A 25,227-nucleotide genomic window follows, 5' to 3' on the forward strand; every position below is an offset into this window, starting at 1 on the left:
TTTAGCATTTTCAAAACAATGTATATTTTAATACAGCTAAATGTAAATATATACATCTGGGAACAAAGAATGCAGGCCATACTTACATGATGGAAGACACTACTCTGGGAAGCAGTGACACTGAAAAAGACTTGGGGGACACATGGATAATCAGTTGAACATGAACTCGGAATTTGAAACTGTGGTCAAAAGGGCTAATGTTATCTTTACATGTATAAACAGGACAATCTCAAGTAGGAATAGAGAGGTTATTTTACCTCTATTTGGCACTGATGCAAACGCTGCTGGAATATCGTGTCCAATTCTCATATCTACAATTCAAGAAAGAAAAATTGGAGAGCATTAAGAAAGAGTCATGAGAACGATTAAAGAATTAGAAAATATGCCTTATAGTGATAGATTCAAGAAATTCTATCTATTTAGCTTAACAAAGAGAAGGTTAAGAGGTGACTTGCTTACAGTTTATAAATACCAACCTGGGGAACGAATATTTGATAATTGGGGTCTTCAATCTAGCAGAGAAAGGTATAACACAATCCAATGGCTAGAAGTTTAAGCTAAACAAATTCAGACTGGGAATAAGGCATCCATTTTGAACAGCGAGAGTAATTAATAATTGAAACAATTTATCATGGACCGTAGTGGATTCTCCATCACTGACAATTTTAAATCAAGAATGGATATTTTTCCAAAAAGATATGCTCTAGGAATTATTTGGGGGGAAGTTCTATGGCCTGTGTTATGCAGGAGGTCAGACTACATCAGGGATCTCAAACTCAAATCACCACGAGGGCCACATGAGGATTAGTACATTGGCCCGAGGGCTGCATCACTGAAACCTTTTCATACAAAGATACAAAAGTACAGTCAAAAATGAAAAAAATGAGGAGTAATATAGTATGCTATTAAAAGTCAATGTATTAATTTTTTTTAAAAACTGTAATGCGAAGAGGGGTTTTAATAAAATATAAACACCTGTAACTATTCCTTATGTGGTCAGTAACACTGATGATGATCTACACCAACAGTCTATCAACATAGCTGTAATGGCAGGACCTTTTAAAGTAATTATTCATACAAAATATGTTGCCACTTTTAACAAACATTTTTCCCAACTACTCACAGCAAAAAATCATACATGCTGAATTTCATACCTCAGTCTGCTTGTCTAGTCCATGAGCCTCCACCCCGCCCGGCCTCTTCCCACCCCTTCCTCACCCCCATTCCAACCCCTTCCCCAAAGTTCCCTCCCCACCTCTGCCCCCTCTCTGCCCCTATTCCAACCCCTTCCCCAAATCCTCACCCCAACCCCGCCTCCTCCCCTGAGCGCCCTTTGTCTCTGCTCCTCCCCCCTCCCTCCTGGAAAGTCCTAAGCACCGCCAAACAGCTGTTTGGCAGCAGGAAGCGCTGGGAGGTAGGCAGAGGAGCAGGGATGCAGCGCGCTCGGGGGGAGGAGAATGGGGAGCGGGGGGAGAGGGGAGCTTGGCTGCCAGTGGAGTCGGCACCGATGGCGGGTTGCAGGAAATAACTCTGCGGGCCACATCCGCATGTTTGAGACCCCTGGACTAGATAATCAGAGTGGTTCATACTGGCCTTGGAATCTATGAAAGAACTTCCCAGTGCAATGGTGCTGCACAGATCAAAATGAAGGTTTAATGGGAATGCAGAAGTGCTGTTTTAGAGTTCTCTTGGGCACAGTCAAAATGACAGATTAGGAAGAGGTAAGGTGCTGTTACATTCACACGGTAATATCCTCACACCCACCCTGACACCTTTACACTGAGTAAAAGGGCTGGAGTGGCATAAGGGATCATAAAAGCCCTGGTTCATGCCAGAGGAGCATTCCCCTGATGCAGGTACTGCACAAGATGGACATAAGGCTGCCCTTCAAAATCCTCTTTGCCAGGCCTGCGATGGTGTCATGCTGGAGGCAGGATTGTATTGGGGGCAGGATCACAGTATGCAATGTTGTAGAGATTCCAGGCAGTCCCACAGTCCACAGGGCAGCCCAAAAAGGCTATTATAACTTAGATAGGACCAAAGGACTCTCTAAGTTACACTGGGCTCCTTGGAGCAGACCAGGATTGTGAAGGTGCAAAGGTGACTCAAAGCCACTTTAGCATCCCCTCCCCTTGGGCTGCGTATTCCATGCTGTGCCCCTATTTCCTATTGTCATGGCCACAGGGAATAAACCAAAGGCTTCAACTGTCAATTCAAGACCTTTCACCAATGTTTCATTCAATAGTTTAATCAATGATCTGGAAGTAAATATAAAGTCACAGCTGATTAAATTTGCAGAAGGACACAAAAATTGGCAGAGTGGTAAATAGCGATGAGGACAGGGCAAGTCATACACAGCAATCTGGACCCCTTGGTAGGCGAGGCCCATTCAAATAAAATGGTTTTAATACAAATGCAAGGTCCTACAGCTAGGAATGAAGAAAGCAGGCCATTCCTAAAGTGTGTGTGTGGGGTGGGGGTGTCCTGGAAAACAGTGACTCTGTAAAGAAATGAGGGGTCCTAGTGCACAAACAACTCATGAGCTACCAGTGCAGTGCTGTGGCTAAAAGGGCTAATATGATCCTTGGCTTCATAAACACAGGACTAGTGAGTAGGAACAGACAAATGGTTTTTCTTCATTACGGCATTGGTGAGATCAATACTAGAATAGTGTGTCCAATTCTGAGATCCGCATTTTAAAAATAATGTTGAAAAATTGGAGAGGAGCTATAAAAGATCCATACAAATTTTTCAAGAGCTGAAGAAAATGCCTCATAGTGAGAAGCTCTCTCTGTTTAGCTTATCTAAAAGAAGACCTGAGGTGACCAGATTATGGTATATAAATATCTTCACAGGGCATACAGGAACCAATAGCTGGAAGTTAAAGCCAGAAAAAATCAAATCAGAAATAAGAGATACATATTTCTAACAGTGAGAGAGTGATTAGCATTGGAACATACCAAAGGAAGTGCCGGATTCTCCATCTCTGGCTGTCTTCAAATCAAGACCAAATGCCTTTCTGGAAGATATGCTTTAGTCATCTACAGGTTATTTTGGCTCAATTCAGGGGTAACTAGGTGAAATTCTATGGCCTATGTTATGCAGTAGGTCAAAGTAGATGATTTAATAGTCCCTTCTGGCTTTAAAATCTATTAATGTACTAGGAGGGGGAACAGCATCAAATTCAACTAAAACAGAACGGAAAAGAGGAGGAGCAGACAGGACTCAAGGATTCAGATTCTTGGTAAGGATGGTGGTGTAAGCTTTACAGAGCACTTGACTAACATCATCTTCCATGTCCATGGAAGATGATGCAATATGAAGGAGCCAGTATTTCAGAATGAATGTCTATCTTGAGAGGAGAGCATTGAATTCTGTTGGAAGAGCAGGAGGACAGCCCCCTCTGGAAGAGTTTCACATGGCTGGGGTTGTACATTCAATTGTCTCTCTTTTGCCATTTCTCTGAACTACCCTTTCACCCGGGTTGCCACCTGCTGCTTTTGCCTAGGGCTTTGTTTCTTGGATTTGCTCACAACCTCCAAAATAGATTAAATGTTTCTCAGTTTCATCCACAATCTCCCTACTACCTTTCTAGTGCTACTGAAATCTGTAACAGTTTGTTCTACCCTCAGTTACAGAAAACATTGTGACTAATTAAGTAGTTCAAGCAAACTGGGGTGCAGGGAAAAACAACTGCTACCCACTGTCTCCGGTAAATGCATTCTGTCTCAGCATGCTTCAATAACTATGGTTTCCATTTCATAACAGAAAGGAAAATGTTGGCCTTCTTTGGGCTGTCTCAGCAACAGCAGGAGTAGAACTGAAATCCTCCTGCTCTAAAGGCACAGGTCCCAGAGACTTGAACTAAGGCATAAGCAACCATTCAGTATTAGCAGTACAGGGGCTATGACATACAGTTGAAGAGTTTTGATTCATTCAGACAGAAGGCAGTGACACATACACACACGAACCAGTTCATTAGAACATTATACAGATGTTTACGTTTCATATTTTTCTACAGCCGTAACACAGGAGAAAGAATGCCTGTATCTCCCCCAAGGAGTGTGAAAGCCCTGTAGCTGCTTCTGGTATTAGAGAAAGGAGTCTCCACCTGAGACTCCAAAGGAGGATTTTGTTATGATGGAAGTAGTGGATGGTATTGTTCTATCTGTTCTTTGAGTCTTCAGTATTGTCTACCATGTTATACTCTATGTTTCCACAGAATTATTCCCCGACTGCAGAACTATTTGTCTATCACAGAATAGAGTGCCATCTATCTAATCTATCTCACACTCACTTCTAGGCTTTTACAATTTATAAATACCTTCCCTAGATTTATAGGGACACACTGCATTCAGCTTGCATCAGGTAAGGCAACTAATCTGGTAGTGATAGATCGTTGACATTTAGAAAGGTTTTTAACTGCTTTTCTTCTGCCAAAAATAAAATTGTTGTCCTATTAATGGATTCAAATGGGGAAAAAATTTTAATGGAAGAATTTACTAATCTTTAAAAAAATTTTAATGTGCCCATCACAAAGTTTCTGGGCACTATGTACACGACTGTCTACCATTCCACCTTAGTGATATAATGACAGATGCCTTCAGTAAAGATGAGGTCATTGTTCCTCCAATTATCTCCCTCACTTTACCAGCATTTGGCAAAAAACAAGTATCTTGTAAACATACGTTGTAAAATGTGGGCCTGTTGTAACAAGAATACAATTTTTATATTTGTAGTTTCAGTAAACTCTATACTGTATCTTTTTGCTTTTATTGATATTTAATAAATATTGTAACTAGAAAGTGTTTTTCAGGTTGTATGAAAATTGCTATTAATCCACAAGAAACCAGAAAATTTGCGGCCAAAAATCATTTCCCACCACAGAATCCAAAAATGCTTGAGGCAGGAGTAGGGTTGAAGATGTAGTATAATTGTAGTTATGACTCAGAACTGAAACTAACTGATACAATGGAAGGGGCTTACCTTGTTTCTCATGGGAGATCATTCTCTAGCTTTCTATAAGCCTCAGTGGGAAATTTCTCTTCATAACCAGTCTAAATTTTTCTTTTCTTAAGTCCACCCCATTACTCACATGTATGTCCCCTCAGATCAGACTTTATAATTCCTCTTGCTGCTTGATGTTTACATCTTTCAGATACTTGTACAGAGTAATTATTGTTTAGTCAAACTATAAATGTTTACAGGTTTCAGAGTGGCAGCCGTGTTAGTCTGTATCAGCAAAAACAACGAGGAGTCCTTGTGGCACCTTAGAGACTAACAAATTTATTTGGGCATTAGTCTCTAAGGTGCCACAAGGATTCCTCGTTGCTTTTATAAATGTTTAGTTTCTTTTATCTGTCCTCACCAACAAGCTCTTCAGCTTTGTATTAATTTCCATTACTCTTCTCTAAATTCCACTTCTCTTCCTTATTCTGGTATAGAAGTATCTTCTACTATTTACAGGCTCACAGGTGCAGTCATACCAGAAAGCCTCCCCACTAAGCAGGGACAAGAAACTGACCCTACACAGTGTGGAAATGGAACTTACACAGTGTGTGGAAAGAAGGTGATTATATGACTTGTTTTTGGCTTCCCCCCACCATATTTGCTAAATATCTTGGTCTTTTCCCCATCTCTGAAGGATGAATTCATGCAATGATGACTGGCATCTTCCCTCAGAGTTTATGAAAACTCACAGTTGTGGTAGAGACATTCTCAGAAGAGTTTTCCATTGCATAGAAGCACTAGTTTCTGTCCCCCAAGGCTACCAAATTTAGAGAATATTCACACTCCCCCAACACAATCTCATAAACGTCTAAAGATGCAGTGTAAAACTGCTGAAAGCACTATTTATAGATGTGGGGATTTTGATGGGTGTTCCCTGTATGACTTTAAACTGCTTGCATTTTGAGTGAACATTACAGGCTCTACTAGGTATGAAAAATAGAAATTGTTCCTGCTCTGAGGCTCAGTATAGATTCCAGAATGTTTTCATCAGGTTAAACATTGGATGCATAATATGCCTGTGAATCCTGAGTTCCACAGTGAAATCGGTAGTGACTCTCAACTTTAACACAGAGATGTAACCCACCGCGAGTACAGATCATAACGTGGAATACAACTCACAATTTGATAATCCAGGTGAGGAAGTAAATGTTGTGCCTCTTGAAAGTGTCTAATTTTTAAGCATGCTCCTAAATCAGCAATGGTGAGTCCCACTCCCAATTACGCCTTAGTAACATAGAATCATAGAATCATAGAATATCAGGGTTGGAAGGGACCCCAGAAGGTCATCTAGTCCAACCCCCTGCTCAAAGCAGGACCAAGTCCCAGTTAAATCATCCTAGCCAGGGCTTTGTCAAGCCTGACCTTAAAAACCTCTAAGGAAGGAGATTCTACCACCTCCCTAGGTAACGCATTCCAGTGTTTCACCACCCTCTTAGTGAAAAAGTTTTTCCTAATATCCAATCTAAACCTCTCCCATTGCAACTTGAGACCATTACTCCTCGTTCTGTCATCTGCTACCATTGAGAACAGTCTAGAGCCATCCTCTTTGAAACCCCCTTTCAGGTAGTTGAAAGCAGCTATCAAATCCCCCCTCATTCTTCTCTTCTGCAGACTAAACAATCCCAGCTCCCTCAGCCTCTCCTCATAAGTCATGTGCTCTAGACCCCTAATCATTTTTGTTGCCCTTCGCTGTACTCTTTCCAATTTATCCACATCCTTCTTGTAGTGTGGGGCCCAAAACTGGACACAGTACTCCAGATGAGGCCTCACCAGTGTCGAATAGAGGGGAACGATCACGTCCCTCGATCTGCTCGCTATGCCCCTACTTATACATCCCAAAATGCCATTGGCCTTCTTGGCAACAAGGGCACACTGCTGACTCATATCCAGCTTCTCGTCCACTGTCACCCCTAGGTCCTTTTCCGCAGAACTGCTGCCGAGCCATTCGGTCCCTAGTCTGTAGCGGTGCATTGGATTCTTCCATCCTAAGTGCAGGACCCTGCACTTATCCTTATTGAACCTCATTAGATTTCTTTTGGCCCAATCTTCCAATTTGTCTAGGTCCTTCTGTATCCTATCCCTCCCCTCCAGCGTATCTACCACTCCTCCCAGTTTAGTATCATCCGCAAATTTGCTGAGAGTGCAATCCACACCATCCTCCAGATCATTTATGAAGATATTGAACAAAACGGGCCCCAGGACCAACCCCTGGGGCACTCCACTTGACACCGGCTGCCAACTAGACATGGAGCCATTGATCACTGCCCGTTGAGCCCGACAATCTAGCCAGCTTTCTACCCACCTTATAGTGCATTCATCCAGCCCATACTTCCTTAACTTGCTGACAAGAATGCTGTGGGAGACCGTGTCAAAAGCTTTGCTAAAGTCAAGAAACAGTACATCCACTGCTTTCCCTTCATCCACAGAACCAGTAATCTCATCATAAAAGGCGATTAGATTAGTCAGGCATGACCTTCCCTTGGTGAATCCATGCTGACTGTTCCTGATCACTTTCCTCTCCTCTAAGTGCTTCAGGATTGATTCTTTGAGGACCTGCTCCATGATTTTTCCAGGGACTGAGGTGAGGCTGACCGGCCTGTAGTTCCCAGGATCCTCCTTCTTCCCTTTTTTAAAGATGGGCACTACATTAGCCTTTTTCCAGTCATCCGGGACTTCCCCCGTTCGCCACGAGTTTTCAAAGATAATGGCCAAGGGCTCTGCAATCACAGCCGCCAATTCCCTCAGCACTCTCGGATGCAATTCGTCCGGCCCCATGGACTTGTGCACGTCCAGCTTTTCTAAATAGTCCCTAACCACCTCTATCTCTACAGAGGGCTGGCCATCTCTTCCCCATTTTGTGATGCCCAGCACAGCAGTCTGGGAGCTGACCTTGTTAGTGAAAACAGAGGCAAAAAAAGCATTGAGTACATTAGCTTTTTCCACATCCTCTGTCACTAGCTTGCCTCCCTCATTCAGTAAGGGGCCCACACTTTCCTTGGCTTTCTTCTTGTTGCCAACATACCTGAAGAAACCCTTCTTGTTACTCTTGACATCTCTTGCTAGCTGCAGCTCCAGGTGCGATTTGGCCCTCCTGATATCTTTCCTACATGCCCGAGCAATATTTTTATACTCTTCCCTGGTCATATGTCCAACCTTCCACTTCTTGTAAGCTTCTTTTTATGTTTAAGATCCGCTAAGATTTCACCATTAAGCCAAGCTGGTCGCCTGCCATATTTACTATTCTTTCGACTCATCGGGATGGTTTGTCCCTGTAACCTCAACAGGGATTCCTTGAAATACAGCCAGCTCTCCTGGACTCCCTTCCCTTTCATGTTAGTCCCCCAGGGGATCCTGGCCATCTGTTCCCTGAGGGAGTCAAAGTCTGCTTTCCTGAAGTCCAGGGTCCGTATCCTGCTGCTTACCTTTCTTCCCTGCGTCAGGATCCTGAACTCAACCAACTCATGGTCACTGCCTCCCAGATTCCCATCCACTTTTGCTTCCCCCACTAATTCTACCCGGTTTGTGAGCAGCAGGTCAAGAAAAGCGCTCCCCCTAGTTGGCTCCCCTAGCACTTGCACCAGGAAATTGTCCCCTACGCTTTCCAAAAACTTCCTGGATTGTCTATGCACCGCTGTATTGCTCTCCCAGCAGATATCAGGAAAATTAAAGTCACCCATGAGAATCAGGGCATGCGATCTAGTAGCTTCCGTGAGTTGCCGGAAGAAAGCCTCATCCACCTCATCCCCCTGGTCCGGTGGTCTATAGCAGACTCCCACCATGACATCACTCTTGTTGCACACACTTCTAAACTTAATCCAGAGACACTCAGGTTTTTCCACAGTTTCGTACCGGAGCTCTGAGCAGTCATACTGCTCCCTTACATACAGTGCTACTCCCCCACCTTTTCTGCCCTGCCTGTCCTTCCTGAACAGTTTATAACCATCCATGACTGTACTCCAGTCATGTGAGTTATCCCACCAAGTCTCTGTTATTCCAATCACGTCATAATTCCTTGACATCACCAGGACCTCCAGTTCTCCCTACTTGTTTCCAAGGCTTTGTGCATTTGTATATAAGCACTTGAGATAACCTGTTGATCGCCCCTCATTCCCAGTATGAGGCAGGAGCCCTCCCCTCACAGACATTCCTGCCTATGCTTCCTCCCGGTATCCCGCTTTCCCACTTACCTCAGGGCTTTGGTCTCCTTCCCCCGGTGAACCTAGTTTAAAGCCCTCCTCACTAGGTTAGCCAGCCTGCTGGCAAAGATGTTCTTCCCTCTCTTCGTAAGATGGAGCCCGTCTCTGCCCAGCACTCCTCCTTCATGGAACACCATCCCATGGTCAAAGAATCCAAAGCCTTCTCTCCGACACCACCTGCGTAGCCATTCGTTGACCTCCACGATTCGACGGTCCCTACCCAGGCCTTTTCCTTCCACGGGGAGGATGGACGAGAACACCACTTGCGCCTCCAACTCCTTTATCCTTCTTCCCAGAGCCACGTAGTCCGCAGTGATCCGCTCAAGGTCATTCTTGGCAGTATCATTGGTGCCCACGTGGAGAAGCAGGAAGGGGTAGCGATCCGAGGGCTTGATGAGTCTCGGCAGTCTCTCCGTCACATCACGAATCTTCGCCCCTGGCAAGCAGCAGACTTCTCGGTTTCCCGGTCAGGGCGGCAGATAGATGACTCAGTCCCCCGGAGGAGAGAGTCCCCGACCACCACCACCCGCCTTCTCCTCTTGGGAGTGGTGGTCGTGGAACCCCCAACCTCAGGACAAGCATCTCATGCCTCCCAACCAGCGGAGTCTCCTTCTGCTTTCTCCCCCCAGACATATCATCTGGTCCACTCTCCGCATTGGTACCTGTGGAGAGAACATGAAAGCGGTTAGTTACCTGTGTCTGTGTTACTGGAACCCGGACATTCCGCTTACCTCTTCTGGAGGTCACATGTTGCCAAGCTTCTTCACTGGCCTCTTGGCTCCTCTGTGCAACCTGCTCTATATCTTTAGAGCTTTGTGCCCCTAGAAGGCTATCCTGAGTATCCATGAGCCTGCTGGTTTCAGAGCCTTATTTGGCCCCATATCTCGATGAATTGATTCATGCTGATAGTGATTTGGTATTAGTGCATATGCATTGGCAAACACTTCTCTCCTACCATAGCAGCCCATTATTCCACGTTTTCTTTGATGTTCCTGAAGCATTTTTCCTCTATTTAATGTTTCTATTTCAGTTGACAAAATCAAGTTGAATGTTACTGACAGCACAGAATGGATATGAACAGCTAAAGAAGAGAGGACAGAAGACATGTACATGGAGCTTATTCCAGAAAGAGAAATCAAACAAATTATTTGTGATGAGAATCAGAGCAGATTTACAAAAAAAAAAAAAAAAAAAGGAGTACTTGTGGCACCTTAGTCTCTAAGGTGCCACAAGTACTCCTTTTCTTTTTGCAAATACAGACTAACACAGCTGCTACTCTGAAACAGATCAGGTTTAGTTAATTTATCAGGTCTCAGAATTACTAGTAAAAAAATACTATGCACTAGCCAGGGGGAGTTAACCATCTTCTGTCCAAAATTCAGGAAACCCGAGATGTTTTTCACACATCATTCTGTTTTTTCAGTCAAATCTCTTTCAGGTTTATGGATTGAGGTTTCCAGGATACTAACCAATGGAAGGTGTGTCAGTGAATTTTACAGCCACCTCACTCAATCACATCTATATGCTGTGATCCTGAGCTATTGCTATGCTCTCAGCTACACATATATACACAATTAGACAATTAACTTTCCCTATGATCTTTTCCCATTTTTCTAAATGAATACCTAAAGGTGGGCTCCTAAATCTTTGTTTTTAGGTGCCTAAATTAAATGGCCTGATTTTTTAAAGTGCTGACCACCAAGCAGCTCCTTACTGAAGTTAGTGCAAATTGCAATGTTATTGTTATTGTTATTCAATTTTTGAAAACCAGGCTTCTTACATTTAGATTGAGTTTAAAATCTTGGCCTTTCTGTTCTTCCACCTATTCAAAGAAGGAGCATGTCTTTAAAAATAAAATAGTCAAATCATTTTTATCCCCTAAATATGGAAAACAGAATAAAATCTTGTTACTAGCACAAATATTAATTTGCCTTAAATGTACATAAGTTGAGCTAAAAAGGAGGGTCTGTCCTCTAAAGTGGAAAGAAAGGCTATTTACCTATTAAATGTAATTACTGGAGATCACTGTTTGTATGGACAACCTTGAATAAGATGCATCACAGTGTACAAGCTTCATATTTTCTAGTCAGCCTCATTCACTAGCAGCACACATTCCCCACACCTTGACTACACGTATTTGAGCCCAAGAATATAAAAGAAATCATCCCCCAACTTTCATTTAGTTGCTTCCACTAACTCAGGAATCTACAGTAAAGACTTTGAATTGGTGAAGGAGAGTGGGGAGTGTAGATTCACCCAGCCAATTATCTTAAAGAATCACATTACCAAGTATCCTTTCTTTATACTTTGAATATTGCCTCTATTGATCCCTTAACTTTGGGAAATCAACAAAACAGTAATGACATCTCCACAGAGGCAAGTCTGAGTAATAGTTATTGAATAATGATTGCAGGACTGCTCTCTAGAATTTGGGATCAGATATACAGGTCAAGTCCATAGAGTAATGCTGTATTAAGGTATGTATGTAGATCTAAGAAGCCCTTCATATTCCATCAGTGAAAATATAACAGACAGATAATGGAATCTATCTTGCACTAATAGAATTTATTGTAAGATATCCAGGTACAGTAATACTTACCAGTGAACAACAAGAGTGTATGCACAATTTAATAGACGCCCAGCATGATATAAAATGGCCCCTAGAATTGTCCCATAAATTATGAATAGTGTTGAAGTCCTACATGCTGGTTTAGTCTTGACTAAGATTTCTATTAACCTCTACTTGAATAGCAGGCTAGCATCTTCTGGTAGTGAAGGAGACTTAGTGAAAGTACAGACAAACAGACTGATTAAGATGGAAATCAGAGAGTATCTTCATTAAAATTTTAGGATGAGGACACCTGAGGCACGCTTTTCAGAAACTTTTTTACTATAGAACAGTGGTTCTCAAACTTCTTTTTTTGCGGACCACTTTAAAATTGCTGAGGGTCTTGGCGGAACACTACCAGTTAACATCCCTATTTGTACCGTTAGCTAACTATTGTAAAGCGCGTTGGATAAAAGTGCTATATAAAAAGAATCCTAATAATGATTAACTTTTTTGTTCTACAAATAAAAGCACACAACTCGTATTTTAATATCAGTAGTCTTACCTTTCTAATGTGATGGATGTGCCCTCTTTCCCCTGCCGCGGCAGCCCCCGAGCTGGGGCTGGGAAAGGGAGGGGGTGCCTTTCCCTCTCTCCCCCACTGCAACAGCCCCCGTGCTGGGGCTGGGAAGCAGGGGGGTCTCTCCCCACCCGCAGCAGCCACAGAGGTGAGGCTGGGAAGGAGGGCCGTCTCTCCCCGGTAGCCGCAGCCCTGGAGCTGGGAAAAGTCACCTCTTTCCCTGGCCACAGCCCTGCACATACCAAATTCCTCCCACCCCCTCTTCTCACCCCACTGCACCCTCCCACCTACCCCCTATTCCCCACAAGGCCACCGCCTCATCTTACATATGCGCCTTCTCCAGGGTCCAGGCACTTAATTAGTAGAGCCATGCCTGTGCGGCTCCACTAATTAGGTGTGTGGCCCTTCGTTGTTTTGTGTGCGGCCGCCCAGGCACGCACCTTAGGGGGAACTATCCGCAGACCACCTGAATAGAGCTCGCGGACAGACCACAGTTTGAGAACCTGTGCTACAGAGGTTTCAGAGTAGCAGCTGTGTTAGTCTGTATTTGCAAAAAAGAAAAGGAGTATTTGTGGCACCTTAGAAACTAACAATTTATTTGAGCATAAGCTTTCATGAGCTACAGCTCACTTCATCGGATGCATTCGGTGGAAAATACAGTGGGGAGATTTATATACACACACAGAGAACATGAAACAATGGGTTTTATCATACACACTGTAAGGAGAGTGATCACTTAAGATGAGCTATTACCAGCAGGAAGGAGGGGGGGAAGGAGGAAAACCTTTTGTGGTGATAATCAAGGTGAAAAAAAATAAATTTGTTAGTCTCTAAGGTGCCACAAGTACTCCTTTTCTTTTGTGCTATAGAGGATATGTGAAGATTGAGAATGCTTACACAAAAGGGTGGAAATCTGAGATTGCTACTAGATGAACTTTTAACAATTGCTCAAGGAGATTGTTTGACATATAATTATCAACAATTAATGGAATGGTGAACTATTGGCTAAACCCTTATGAGAAACTGAAGAAGATAATTTCTCTCACTTCAATGTGTACACATTTCTTGTTGAAGGATTTTTATTCTCCAGAAGAATTTGTTGCATCTCTATAGAACAAATACAATATAGACTGTAGGACTATTAGAAAACTGGAAAAAAGCACACAGAAACTCCTGATCTCAGAACAGGAAAAATGCACCCCCAAATCTATTTCATCTCTGTTCAGAACCGGACACACTTTATAATCTCTCTTGTAACAAAGAGATCTATCTGAGCCTTTCCCTTCTCTAGAAGATGAAGTATTCACCGTTTTTCAGGGATCACTTGTGTTGGACTCTGTATTTTTGTTTCTCTGCCAAGATGTTATTTCTGCCAGAGAGGTGAACAGCTATGGATGTGATTTGATGTTGAATGCACCATTCCCAGAGTGACAGCCTCTGCACAGGGGTAAAACAGCTCCACATTGGTGACATGGTACATGCCTAATGGTGTAGTTAATTCAAGACCTGAATTATCTGTTCTCGAGCTGAGGAAGGAGAGTTTTTCAGGCCATACAGATGGCTCTCAGCTTTACTTTCTGACATGGATATGAAACTTCAATTCCTGCAGTTTCCAAAGACTTTGAATCATGGGAACATCAAAATGGACTCCCAAGCCCCTCCTGAAACATCTGTAACTACCACTGCATTTGTTTCTCAGCTTTTGTTCTCCATAGACAGGGATCTTAAATACCTCAAGGCATGGTGGCCAACACTTCCATGCTGTTCAGTTGTGGCTGATATTGTTTTCTTAGCCAGCTCCACAGCATCTATCTGTATACTTATATGTCCCTCATCACTACAGTATCTTCACAATCATTAACAGATTTACCCTCACAACACCCCAGGAGGAAAGGAAGTGCTATCCTTATTTTTGGGATGGGAAGCTGAAGCACATAGCAGATTAGCCAAGGTCACGCACAGAACTTGTGGGAGAGCCAGGAACAGAAACCAGATCTCCCAAGTGCCAGCCCAGTGCACTGTTCACCAGACCATCCTTTCTAGGTCTCATCGTGTTGCTGGAGTGGAAACTATGAGCTGTGTCTAAGCAAATTCAGTACTCTTGCATCCTTGGGCCTTGCTGGACCACAATCCAGGGCACTAATGAGGGCAGCACTCAGGAGAGGTTCCACAGGGTGCGCTGTACCCACAAGGTGCTCCCAAACGGCTGGGGCTCTCAGTGGCATGAGATGGAGCAGCTGTGTTAGAGGGTGCGGGTAGGCTGGTGCGGCGGGCTGAAAGGCATCCCCATCTGCCCCTGCCTGCCAGGTGGCCTGTTCATTGGGGGATGATGGCTGTCACACAGGGAGCAAGCCCAGAGAAGATGTCCTATTCCACCTGGCCTAAACCCCCATCCCTCCCATATGCCCACATCCCTCTCCTGCTCCATCCCCCTGGAGTATCCCCATATACCCCCCCCCCCCAGTCCCTCCTGCGTGCGCTCCCATCCCCCTCCTGTCCCCCATCCCCCTCCTGCTCCACCCCACCCTCCTGGACCTCGCGCGCCGCCAGCTCCCTACGGTGTCCCGATGGGCGGCGGGGGGCTACAGGCGGGGGAGCGGTGTCCGAGGGGTGGGTCCCCGCACCCAGCCCCACTCTCCGACAGCGGGCCGCCTGGCTTGGCCGGTGCCCGTTAGCGTGGCGGCGGGTTCCCGGAACGTGAACCTGGCCGGTCTTAGCTGGGGCGCGCTCCCGTGAGCCATCAGCCGCGGTTGCCAGGGCGCCGGCTCGGCCGTGCTAGCTTTGCGTCACGCGCGCTCCCTCCAGGCGGCGGCGGCGGCGGCGGCCAATTGCAAAGCGGCTGCTCCCCATAGCGGCGGGGCTCCGGCGCCCGCGTGGGCAATGCCAATAAAGTGGGCGCGGCCGGAGGGGGGGGGGGCGTGACCGGAGCGGGTATAAATAGAGCCGCCGGGGGGGCGGCTGGATGGAGTGACAGGCTTGAGTGGCGGTTGTCGCCGAGTGAGCAGGTGAGTGACTGAGGCGCGAGCCAGTGAGGCCGGGCGCGAGCCGGAGCGGACGGGTGCCCTGCTGCGCTCCTGTGGGCGGGCCCGGCTGCCCCCGGCCGGCGCTGCCCGCCCTGCGGTGCCCTGGCTGCGCGGCAGGCCACGGGCTGTGCACGGCCCCCGGGGAGACTAGCGGGCGCCGTGCTTCCTACGGCCTGAGGGCAGAGCCTGGCGGTGCCCCGCACACCCCCTCCAGGCTACAGGTGCAGGCAACTCCCTGAGCCAAATACACCCTGGGCTTCCCTGTTCTCTCGGGGGCGCACTTAAAGCATTGGCTGACTTATCCGAGCTGCTGTTAGCTGTTGAGCCAATGGCGGCCGTTATCTTTGCACGCTGATAACTCCATTGCTAAACTGAAAAGCTCCCTGCTTGCCAAGGAGTCTGGCTTCGGTGAAGACCCAGCATGTCTGGCGAAGGGGGTTAGACAGTCTGGGAAACAAGTCTGTTACATGTGAGTCGTTAAACAAGATCGCTGCACGGGGGACTAAGGGCGATGGTAACTTACCGAAGGTAAACGGGTGACCTAAAAGTATCTCCATGGGGGAACAAATATTGAGGGCTGGTGCACAGGAGGATTTTACATCGGCAGTGGTCATTTCTGGCCTTGGTGTCTATGAAACAAATACACTGGGCATATTTTGGTATGACTTTGTGTCCCTATAATGAGGGAAACACAGATGTGCACCTTTGGTTGCAATAATGCCCAACTTGCTTGAAGTAATACAATACAGAGTGCCACTTTAAATTATCAAAAAGAAAAGGAGGACTTGTGGCACCTTAGAGACTAAGGAATTTATTAGAGCATAAGCTTTCGTGAGCTACAGCTCACTTCATCGGATGCATACGAAAGCTTATGCTCTAATAAATTCCTTAGTCTCTAAGGTGTCACAAGTACTCCTTTTCTTTTTGCGAATGCAGACTAACACAGCTGCTACTCTGAAACTTTAAATTATGTAACAGTAGCTGCCCTATATAGAGCAAGTGGTGGTGATGAACATAGTGTGCAGAAGTATAATAACTTGTAGCTGCAGCTATTATGTCAACACATCTACCTATGTCATTGTCTAGTTACTAAAACGAAGTGTAGACCACCAAATGTGCTTTCCTTCTATTCTTAAAGATCATATAAGATGCAACAAGCTTGTTTCTGCACTTCTAATATATATTGCTATTCACCACACTTGTGTAATGCCATAGCATAGCAAATGCATTCTGAGTATACCTGCAGTTAACATCTAAAATGTTTGTCATTCTATCAAATAACACTTATTTGATGTCTAAAATATTATTTGCTGTAACACTAACTACTCATAATGTCTTGTACTAATGACTATTACAAGGTAAAACAAATGGTTCATTGGGCAAATTTAAAAATCTCAGCCTGTTGTAATTCTCCAGAGAGTCTAGAAAACTAGATTTATCTTAAACTAGTTTCTCTAGCTTTAGGTCTAGAACCATGGTAGGGCATAGGCTACTTCTAATATCACATTGCTTTATATAAAGAATTTTTGGATGGAAGTTACTGAAATGTAAACTATGCCTTAATCAGCTCTGATGTCCCAAATCTATTAGAAACTAGTCTAAGACAGCTGGGTCAGTTGTCACTAAACCACTACTAGTTAATGTCTCATCTAATCTGTACATGATTACAACCAGTGACCTAGATGTGAGAGGCTTCTGATTTTAACAATCCTAGGGTTTAAATTCTACACAGAACTGTAGAAATTGACAGTAGTAGCAGCACTAAACTAACTTCCCATCTGGTACTGCTATTCCTGCTTTCAAGACACTTCTAAAGAGTTCAAAGTTTTTTATTTAGCTAGAATTCTACATACTATTTTCACTTCAGTTGGGTCCAAAAGTGACATTACTTAATGTTACTAGTGTTGACATGGGAGGGGGAAGTCTGTCCCAGATTGAGCATCTAAACACTCTTGTGGCATAAATATATAAATGAAAATGTATTCTCTCTAATTAGAAAAGGAGTACCGGTGGCACCTTAGAGACTAACAAATTTATTAGAGCATAAGCTTTCGTGAGCTACAGCTCACTTCATCGGATGCATTTGGTGGAAAAAACAGAGGAGAGATTTACACACACACACACACACACACACACACACACACACACACACACACACACACACACACACACACACACACAGAGAACATGAAACAATGGGTTTATCTTAAGTGATCACTCTCCTTACAGTGTGTATGATAAACCCATTGTTTCATGTTCTCTGTGTGTGTGTATATAAATCTCTCCTCTGTTTTTTCCACCAAATGCATCCGATGAAGTGAGCTGTAGCTCACGAAAGCTTATGCTCTAATAAATTTTAGTCTGTATTCGCAAAAAGAAAAGGAGTACCGGTGGCACCTTAGACTAACACGGCTGCTACTCTGAAATCTCTAATTAGATATAGATATAATATGGCATAGGATGTTGATGACTGAAGTAATTATGTAGGTCTAGCAAAACAGGCCATGAAGATGCTCATCTTTTTGAGGGGGTCCAAGGAAATCCAATTAATCCATGCAGTGTTGCCAGAAGGCTTGATATCTTGGCCTGTGTTTGCCTTGCTCTAACACTGCTGCTCCTGAGTCATCTGGGTCTGAGGAGCTCACTAAATATTTTAGGGCTGATCAGTAAATGAGATCCAAAGATGGAATGTCATTAGAGCTTGCCAGTGATCCATTTAGACAGTGGTCTTAGCATTTCTGAGGGACCCATCATACCCACTGAACTAAATGAGCTCTATGCATGCATGAGGATGTTATCAGGTCTTTGTAGTAAGTTCCACCCAAGACCTCGGAGCACTTCACAAATGCATTTAGCCTCGCAGCATCCCATGTGTGTTAGGGGTCATCCCCATTCTAGATGGAGAGCTGGGACATAGATGAAATGAGTTGGCCAAGGTCACACTAAGGCTGTAAGACAGTGAGTATAGAACCCTGCAGTTCTGATAGCCATATCTCTTGCCTGGAAAAACCCTCTCCTCCTTGCAGTGTGATTGCAATGGCTATTTGACAGGAAGGTACAAGATTAGAAATGCATTTAAGCCCTCCTGCTTATAAGAGGTGTTTACTATTGAATGAATACCTTTGCTGCACCACTTCTTGCAGCTGCATGTGCAGCCTATGTGAGCATTCAAAGATGGAGCAACAGACCAGGCCTTGACTAGTCTTAAATGGCAAAAGCATCTGGCCACAATGGAAACCTAAGGTGTCTGTTTCCCCTGTGTCTTTATATATAACTTAATATGAATTGGAGTTGAATACTAGATCCATAAGTATCAGCATTTTCAAATAAAGCTATTTAGGCAAGTAAGATGTAAGAATCTGTTAAACTTCAAAAGGCCTGGACTAAAACTAGGCATTATCAGACTTGCTGCCTGACATCAAGCTGCTGAGGTTAGAAATACCTTTGCCTAAAACTAGGTGAGATACTGCCATTATGTGACCCTTAATATTGTTTAACTGAATTCATGCTAGTTCCCTCACAATTGAGGCAAAATGTCAGTGCAAGCATATCAGTAATTTCAAATATAGTTATGTATTGTAACTAACAACTTCTCTTTTGAGGACCAGGGTGAGACTAGAATAATGTCAGGGCTTTAGCTTTTATATGACTGAAGTGTAGTTTCAGCTTGCATTCAGGATCCTGAAATATCTTAAACTTTTAGAGTGGTAAGAATTTGAGTTTGAGCTCAATGGGGTTGGATTTCTTTAACTGGGGTGTGATAAGGTGCAAATTATGAGTTTGCCTTCCAGCATCAAGGCAATTGGAGGTGCAATTTAATTATTTCTGCTCTAAATATAAATATCTTCAATCTCTGATCTTCAGAAGTGCTGAATTTTGAGTTGGCATTGTGGATGTACAGTACCTGTGAAATTCAGGCCCTTAATTTAATTCTAAAGACAAGTTTTTTGTCATGTGATGCAGCAGCATGTAGGATTGTACTGTAGGTCAGCTGCTTACAAAATGTCTTTCACAGCAAAACTGAATATGAAACTACTTCTATCTATCACAAGACAGACTAGATATCTCTTCAGAAAGAGATCACTTTTGGGGTGTAGATGGATGGCTTTTCAAGTACTGTGTATAATGAAGATATGAATAGACTAACTTCCTGGATGTATATAGCCTGTGTTCTGTTGGAACAGTGAAATCTGACTTAATGTTTTTCTTTCCCCTCTAGCTTTTTTGGAGAAGATCAAACTCTAAAATGGCAGGCAAAGGAAGTAATACTGATTGCATGTCATGCAGTGTACTGACCTGGGAGCAGGTCAGCCGTCTGCATGAGGTTCTGACAGAGGTGGTTCCAATCCATGGACGGGGCAACTTCCCAACACTGAAAATAACCCTGAAGGACATTGTTCAGACGGTTCACAACAGGCTGGATGAGGCAGGCATCCAAGTACACGATGTCCGGCTGAATGGTTCTGCAGCTGGTCATGTCTTGGTCAAGGATAATGGACTGGGTTGCAAAGATCTGGACCTAATTTTTCAAGTGTCCCTTCCAACTGAGGCTGAGTTTCAGCTAGTCCGAGATGTGGTGTTGCGGTCCCTCTTAAACTTCTTGCCAGAGGGGGTAAGCAAACTAAAAATCAGCCCAATGACACTGAAGGAAGCCTACATCCAGAAGCTAGTGAAAGTATGCACAGAGACAGACCGATGGAGCTTAATATCACTCTCCAACAAACATGGCAGGAATGTAGAGCTGAAGTTTGTAGATCGCATACGACGACAGTTTGAGTTTAGTGTGGACTCTTTCCAAATCATACTAGATGCCTTGCTTTTTTACTATGACTGCTCAGAAAATCCTATGTCGGAGCACTTCCATCCAACTGTAATTGGAGAGAGTATGTATGGAGACTTTGAGGCAGCCTTTGATCACCTCCGAAACAGATTGATAGCTACCAAGAATCCTGAGGAGATCAGAGGTGGTGGGCTCCTGAAGTACAGCAACCTCTTAGTGCGGGATTTCCGGCCCATGGACAAGGAGGAGATTAAAACTCTAGAGCGGTACATGTGCTCCCGGTTCTTCATAGACTTCCCTGACATCCTGGATCAGCAGCGCAAACTGGAGACTTACCTCCAGAACCACTTCTCCAAAGAGGAGAGAAGCAAATATGACTATCTCATGATCCTGCGCAGGGTAGTAAATGAGAGCACAGTGTGCCTCATGGGACATGAGCGGAGACAGACTCTCAACCTGATCTCGCTGCTAGCACTTAGAGTGTTGGCAGAACAAAACATCATACCTAATGCCACTAATGTTACCTGTTATTATCAGCCAGCACCCTATGTCAGCGATGGGAACTTCAGCAACTACTATATTGCAAACTCTCCCATTCCCTATAGCCAGTCTTATCCCACCTGGCTGCCTTGTAACTAATCTCTAACTTGAGTATTTCTTTAAATGGAATCTTGTGGTGGGAACCATTAATCACCAGAGGCTTTCTAAAGGGAATCTGTGGCTTACCTCTGGCTCTGCTGTTTTCCTGGTGTGCAGTGTGATCACACCACTAGTTCCTAGCTTAAAAAAAAAAAAGCACCTTTCAGGACCCTCTGTACAAAAGCCACAAGAAGCCTTATTGCCCTTTTGTTAGGGGAAGGGATCCTATGGCCTCATGTTTGGAATTAGTTAGTTATAAATTTTTGAGGACATGGCTGTTGCACATTTGATTTAGGTACTGTAATACAGCTGCATACTGAGAGGAAACTGCAAGAATTATGTCTACAGAACCAAAGACATTCTGTCCTAGAGCAGCAACAAGATCATTCTGTGAGTTCCTTATTGCCTCCCCTGCTCACTTTACACTCCCTCAATCTCAAGTCCTAGTCAGTTTTTCCATTGGAAGCTCTTGCATAAGCTGTTCTCCCCCCCCCCCCCCCCCCCAACAGCTCGTGCTGTGCATGAGCAACTTGTACTTTCTGGCTTTACAGAATGGGTAACTGTAGGGACACTATCCTTTTTCATGCAGGGGCTCCAGAATTTACTGGTTCCTGCAGTAGCTGTGTATTGCTTTTCTAGAGTTGAAAATAGATTTCTTGAGGAGTTTGATAGTGGGGCTGGTTTGAAATACTCTTTGGGTGTCAAGTTTCAGAAGAGAATTTCTCAGATGACCAATTCCCCAGAATGTTAACTCGTATGTACTAAAGACTGAAGTCCTTAACACAATTAAAGCTTCAAAAACAATTACAAGTATTGAAACAATGTTTGAGTAAAAAAAAAAAATTGTCTGAAGCCTGCCCTTCTAAAGGAACTGGAACCCTTTTTTGACTGGGCAACCCTTCCCAGGAATGCCTTTCAGTGTTCCAATAGGAATAGCACACCTCTTATACTAAAGCTCAGCTTAACAAGCCCTTTCTTCGCCACCACGTACAGTATTAAGAAGGCATGCTTGTTTCTCATAAATTGGAGTGTGCCAGATAGGCACACCTCTTCCTACAAACACCCAACCTTTTCTCAAATATATTTAGATATTTACCAAGTGCCTCCTACAAATGCATATATTCCTGTACACCTTTGGGCAGGACCAAACCCTTTCCATTACAGAAAGTAATCTAATAACTTCCTATCTCAAACTGAAGATGCTCCTTTCAGAGTTCAACAATAGCCCTTTCACAAGTTCATAGCATCAGATAAGCTGTTTGGAGACCTATTGAAATTCTCCTGTCTTCACTACCACTTAAGAGATGTTAACTTCATATGATTGCTAAATAGTGTAGCACAAACACAGCTCCCCACAAAGACTGAATAAGGCAGAAATCAGGCCATACTGTGTTATGAGTAATCTCTGAAGTAGAGACCCCTTTTCTAAGAAGGGGAAGATTGCTCTTCAAAGGAGTATGTCTTGAATTGAGTTAAATAGTGGATGCTTAGCTTGCTTGACATGACCCTTCTCTATTGGTTAGGAAGGGTCAAGACTACACTACAGTTAATAACCCATTGAGTGGCTGAAGCTGTAAAATTGCAGTGTAGATGTTTCGGCTCAGGCTGGACCCTGGGCTCTGGGACCATCCTCCCACCTTACGGGGTCCCAGGGCTCAGGCTGGAGCCTGAGCCCAAACATCTATACTGCAATTTTACAGCCCTGCAGCCTGAGCTAGCTGACAGTGGGTGTCTAATTGTAGTGTAGACCTAACCAAAAGCTAAAAATCCCAAATCTTCCAGAGTTCTCTATAGCAGGGCCAGGAAGCTTATTGGCACATTAACCCATATGATTATTTAGATTAGTAGTGAAACATGGATTAAGTACAATCCAGCAGAGGACCTGGCAGTTTTAGGTTTTCTTTCCCGGAAGTGAAAAGAGGGTAAAATAACATGCACATGGTAACCTTCAACTAGACTTAGCTAATACTTAAGCATGGCTTTGCATAACTCTTCTTACCATCTTCAGTAAGCTGAAGTTACAACTGTCTTCTCCTGTTTGAGCCTGGGGTGATGCTTCAATATCTGGAATTGCAATAACTTAACTGTCAAGTATTAAGCACAGGATTCAAACTTCTCTACAGAATGAAGTAGAAAGCAAGATAAGGACCCAATCTTCAGAACTAAAGGTGAAGGGCAAAAGAAGTGGTTGGGCAACACTCCTCTGGCACAACCATAGAAGGCTGTTTCTTGCTAGAATAAAATTCCTCTAATGCCCATTTTCCAAAAGGATGAAATTCCCTCCTCCAATAAAAAGCTATCCGTATGTCTGACTCTTGGATGGCAGATTCATAAGGCCCACTTCAGCAGGACATATGTAAAATATGAAACTATTCATTTTAGTTATTCAGGTAGCATAACCTTGGCTAGGTAGGAGTCTAAAGTAGAGAAGAATAAACCTGAGCCTAACCTGAAGCATTCTTTTAAAAATATCAAACAGCCTTATAAACAGCTGACTTTCAAAAATGATCATCTAGCAACTTCATTGACTTAACTGGGGGGCTTCTAGGTGCTCAGCACTACTTTATGCTGCCAAATATAAATCAAGACACCTACTCAATTTTTTTTTGACTTGTGCATCTAAGTGTGGCGTTGCCTTGCCATGTTCAGAAAGAAAGATTGAACCAGTTTGAAAACTTAGTCCTCTTTTTTTTTTTTTTTCTCTAAAGTTCATGTGGTTACCAAATCTACTGACTACCTTATTGTCTGAAGCCAAAATCTTCAGACTCAGGCAAGTAAGCTTACCAAAAGTGGTGCGCAGGAGTAAATCAAACACAGATAGTTTTAGGTTCTCCAGTGCCACTAACGAGGATCACTAGTAAGGGAGGAGGAGAACTCAAGAGGATCACAAGAGTAAAACTATACCTCAAATATTGTCCCTTTTAATGGTGGTTTTTAGTCTCTCAGTTATCAATACCTCAACTTATCCTGTATACTAACTTTAGTACCAACCCTCTTCCTGAAAGTGGCATGTTTCTTTTCTTCTCAAATAGATGTGTATATGAGTCAAAGCTGTTTTCTCTTGTAGGATCTAATGGCTAGATCTTTAAGAAAACACAAAACCGCACGTACCTTTGCTCCTGTTTTGGTGCCTGAAGGAAGTAGGCAGATTCTTATGTGTACAACTCCCCTCTTCTGAGAGCTGCGGATTGCTGAGATCTCTCAAATCTAGCCCTAAAGTCTTACTAACTGTAATAAATCCTACTACTGCAGATCTGCCTAGGTGGTATTGCTGCATCTACCCTAAACTCAGAAGGGGCGGGGGGGAATCAAGGCCAGGAATCTGGCTGCCAGAAAGTTATCCAGCAAGGGTAACCATCTTTCTAGGTGAGGAAGAACACCAGAGGAAAAGGCTAAGGATCCCTGTTGAGCCAGGGTAGCTAAGCTCTAGTTTCAGGAAACATTTTTTTGTTTCCCCTTGTTCAAAGTGCTGGTGTAGTAACCAGATTCCTGAGTTGCAGAGCCACATGCTAGATGGCTACCCTGGCTCAGTATCTTCCTAATGGCCAGCTTCCTGGCTTTTTTTTTTTTTTTTTTTTTTTGTTGAAGTACTCTTCTTCTCTTCTTCCCCCCCCCCCCCCCCGCATTCCTAAAGTTAAGGTCTTAAAGCCATATCTAGCTCTGTACCAGGCTCACAACTGGCACTGGCAAAAGAGTATTGTTAGAATGTACTTTTATTTCCTCTGTGCTGCCTCCACAGCAATCCTGGCCTAATGACGTAGTAGAGCTGGAGTAATGAACAACCTTGCATAAGGTGCTACTACTAGTCTAGCTCTTCTCTATTTCAAAATATTCTTGGCAACCTATTCACTGGCTTATCTAATTTTGTAACTCCTTCTTTTTTAGCACTGGGTAACATGAGAATGAGCACTGGGAAGAGTTTAAGTAGAAGCCGTAACCTAAATTTAGGCTGCTCACTTAATTCAGTCTTCCTTAGTAGTATTAACGATGCCTTTGCAACTAGGCTTTCTGCAGTCATTGCATGCTTCTGGTTCAAGTACAGGTTGAATGTGGGGTAAGAGGCTGAGCTGCAATAGTTAATACCTTCTGCCTGGATATTGGAAGCAAAACTTCCATTTGAATAGAACTCAAATCTTATACTAGCACTATTGCATCTCACTCCTGCAGGAGTAGCTTCACAGAGTCTTCAAAAACACCAGCAATGTAACTCGTAGTCTAAACACTTGAGCCACAGGAGAATCTGTTTACCAGTTTTACTGGGCTAGCCTGACTTGAGACTGAGTGTGTCTACATGCAATCAGGGGTGTGACTGCAGGATGTGTGGACATACACATGCTGCAGTCACCCCAATTGCAACGTAGCCATAACTATAGGCAGTACTATGTGCCCTCTTGAAATCTAATCGCTACTCCTAAGGCTTGGTCTGTACTACCAACTAATGTCTGTATTAC

The 25,227-nt window shown here is 43.8% G+C and overlaps 1 protein-coding gene and 1 long non-coding RNA gene across 2 annotated transcripts; one reads left to right on the top strand and one right to left on the bottom strand.

The window, feature by feature from the left end:
- Positions 1-1,535: 1,535 nt before the first annotated feature.
- LOC122459778 lies at positions 1,536-15,129 on the bottom strand. Its single transcript, XR_006280681.1, has 3 exons — positions 15,038-15,129; positions 10,162-10,287; positions 1,536-4,704 (listed from the first exon to the last, which is right to left on the bottom strand). It is a non-coding gene; the product is annotated as an uncharacterized LOC122459778 (long non-coding RNA).
- A 105-nt stretch (positions 15,130-15,234) lies between these two features.
- TENT5C (terminal nucleotidyltransferase 5C) lies at positions 15,235-23,875 on the top strand. Its single transcript, XM_038372690.2, has 2 exons — positions 15,235-15,339; positions 19,577-23,875. The coding sequence occupies exon 2, from the start codon at positions 19,604-19,606 to the stop codon at positions 20,774-20,776; it is 1,173 nt and encodes a 390-aa protein (XP_038228618.1). The 5' UTR covers positions 15,235-15,339; positions 19,577-19,603; the 3' UTR covers positions 20,777-23,875.
- Positions 23,876-25,227: the final 1,352 nt, after the last annotated feature.

Source organism: Dermochelys coriacea, chromosome 1, assembly GCF_009764565.3.
Source record: "Dermochelys coriacea isolate rDerCor1 chromosome 1, rDerCor1.pri.v4, whole genome shotgun sequence".
In the NCBI taxonomy this organism is placed as follows: domain Eukaryota; kingdom Metazoa; phylum Chordata; order Testudines; family Dermochelyidae; genus Dermochelys; species Dermochelys coriacea.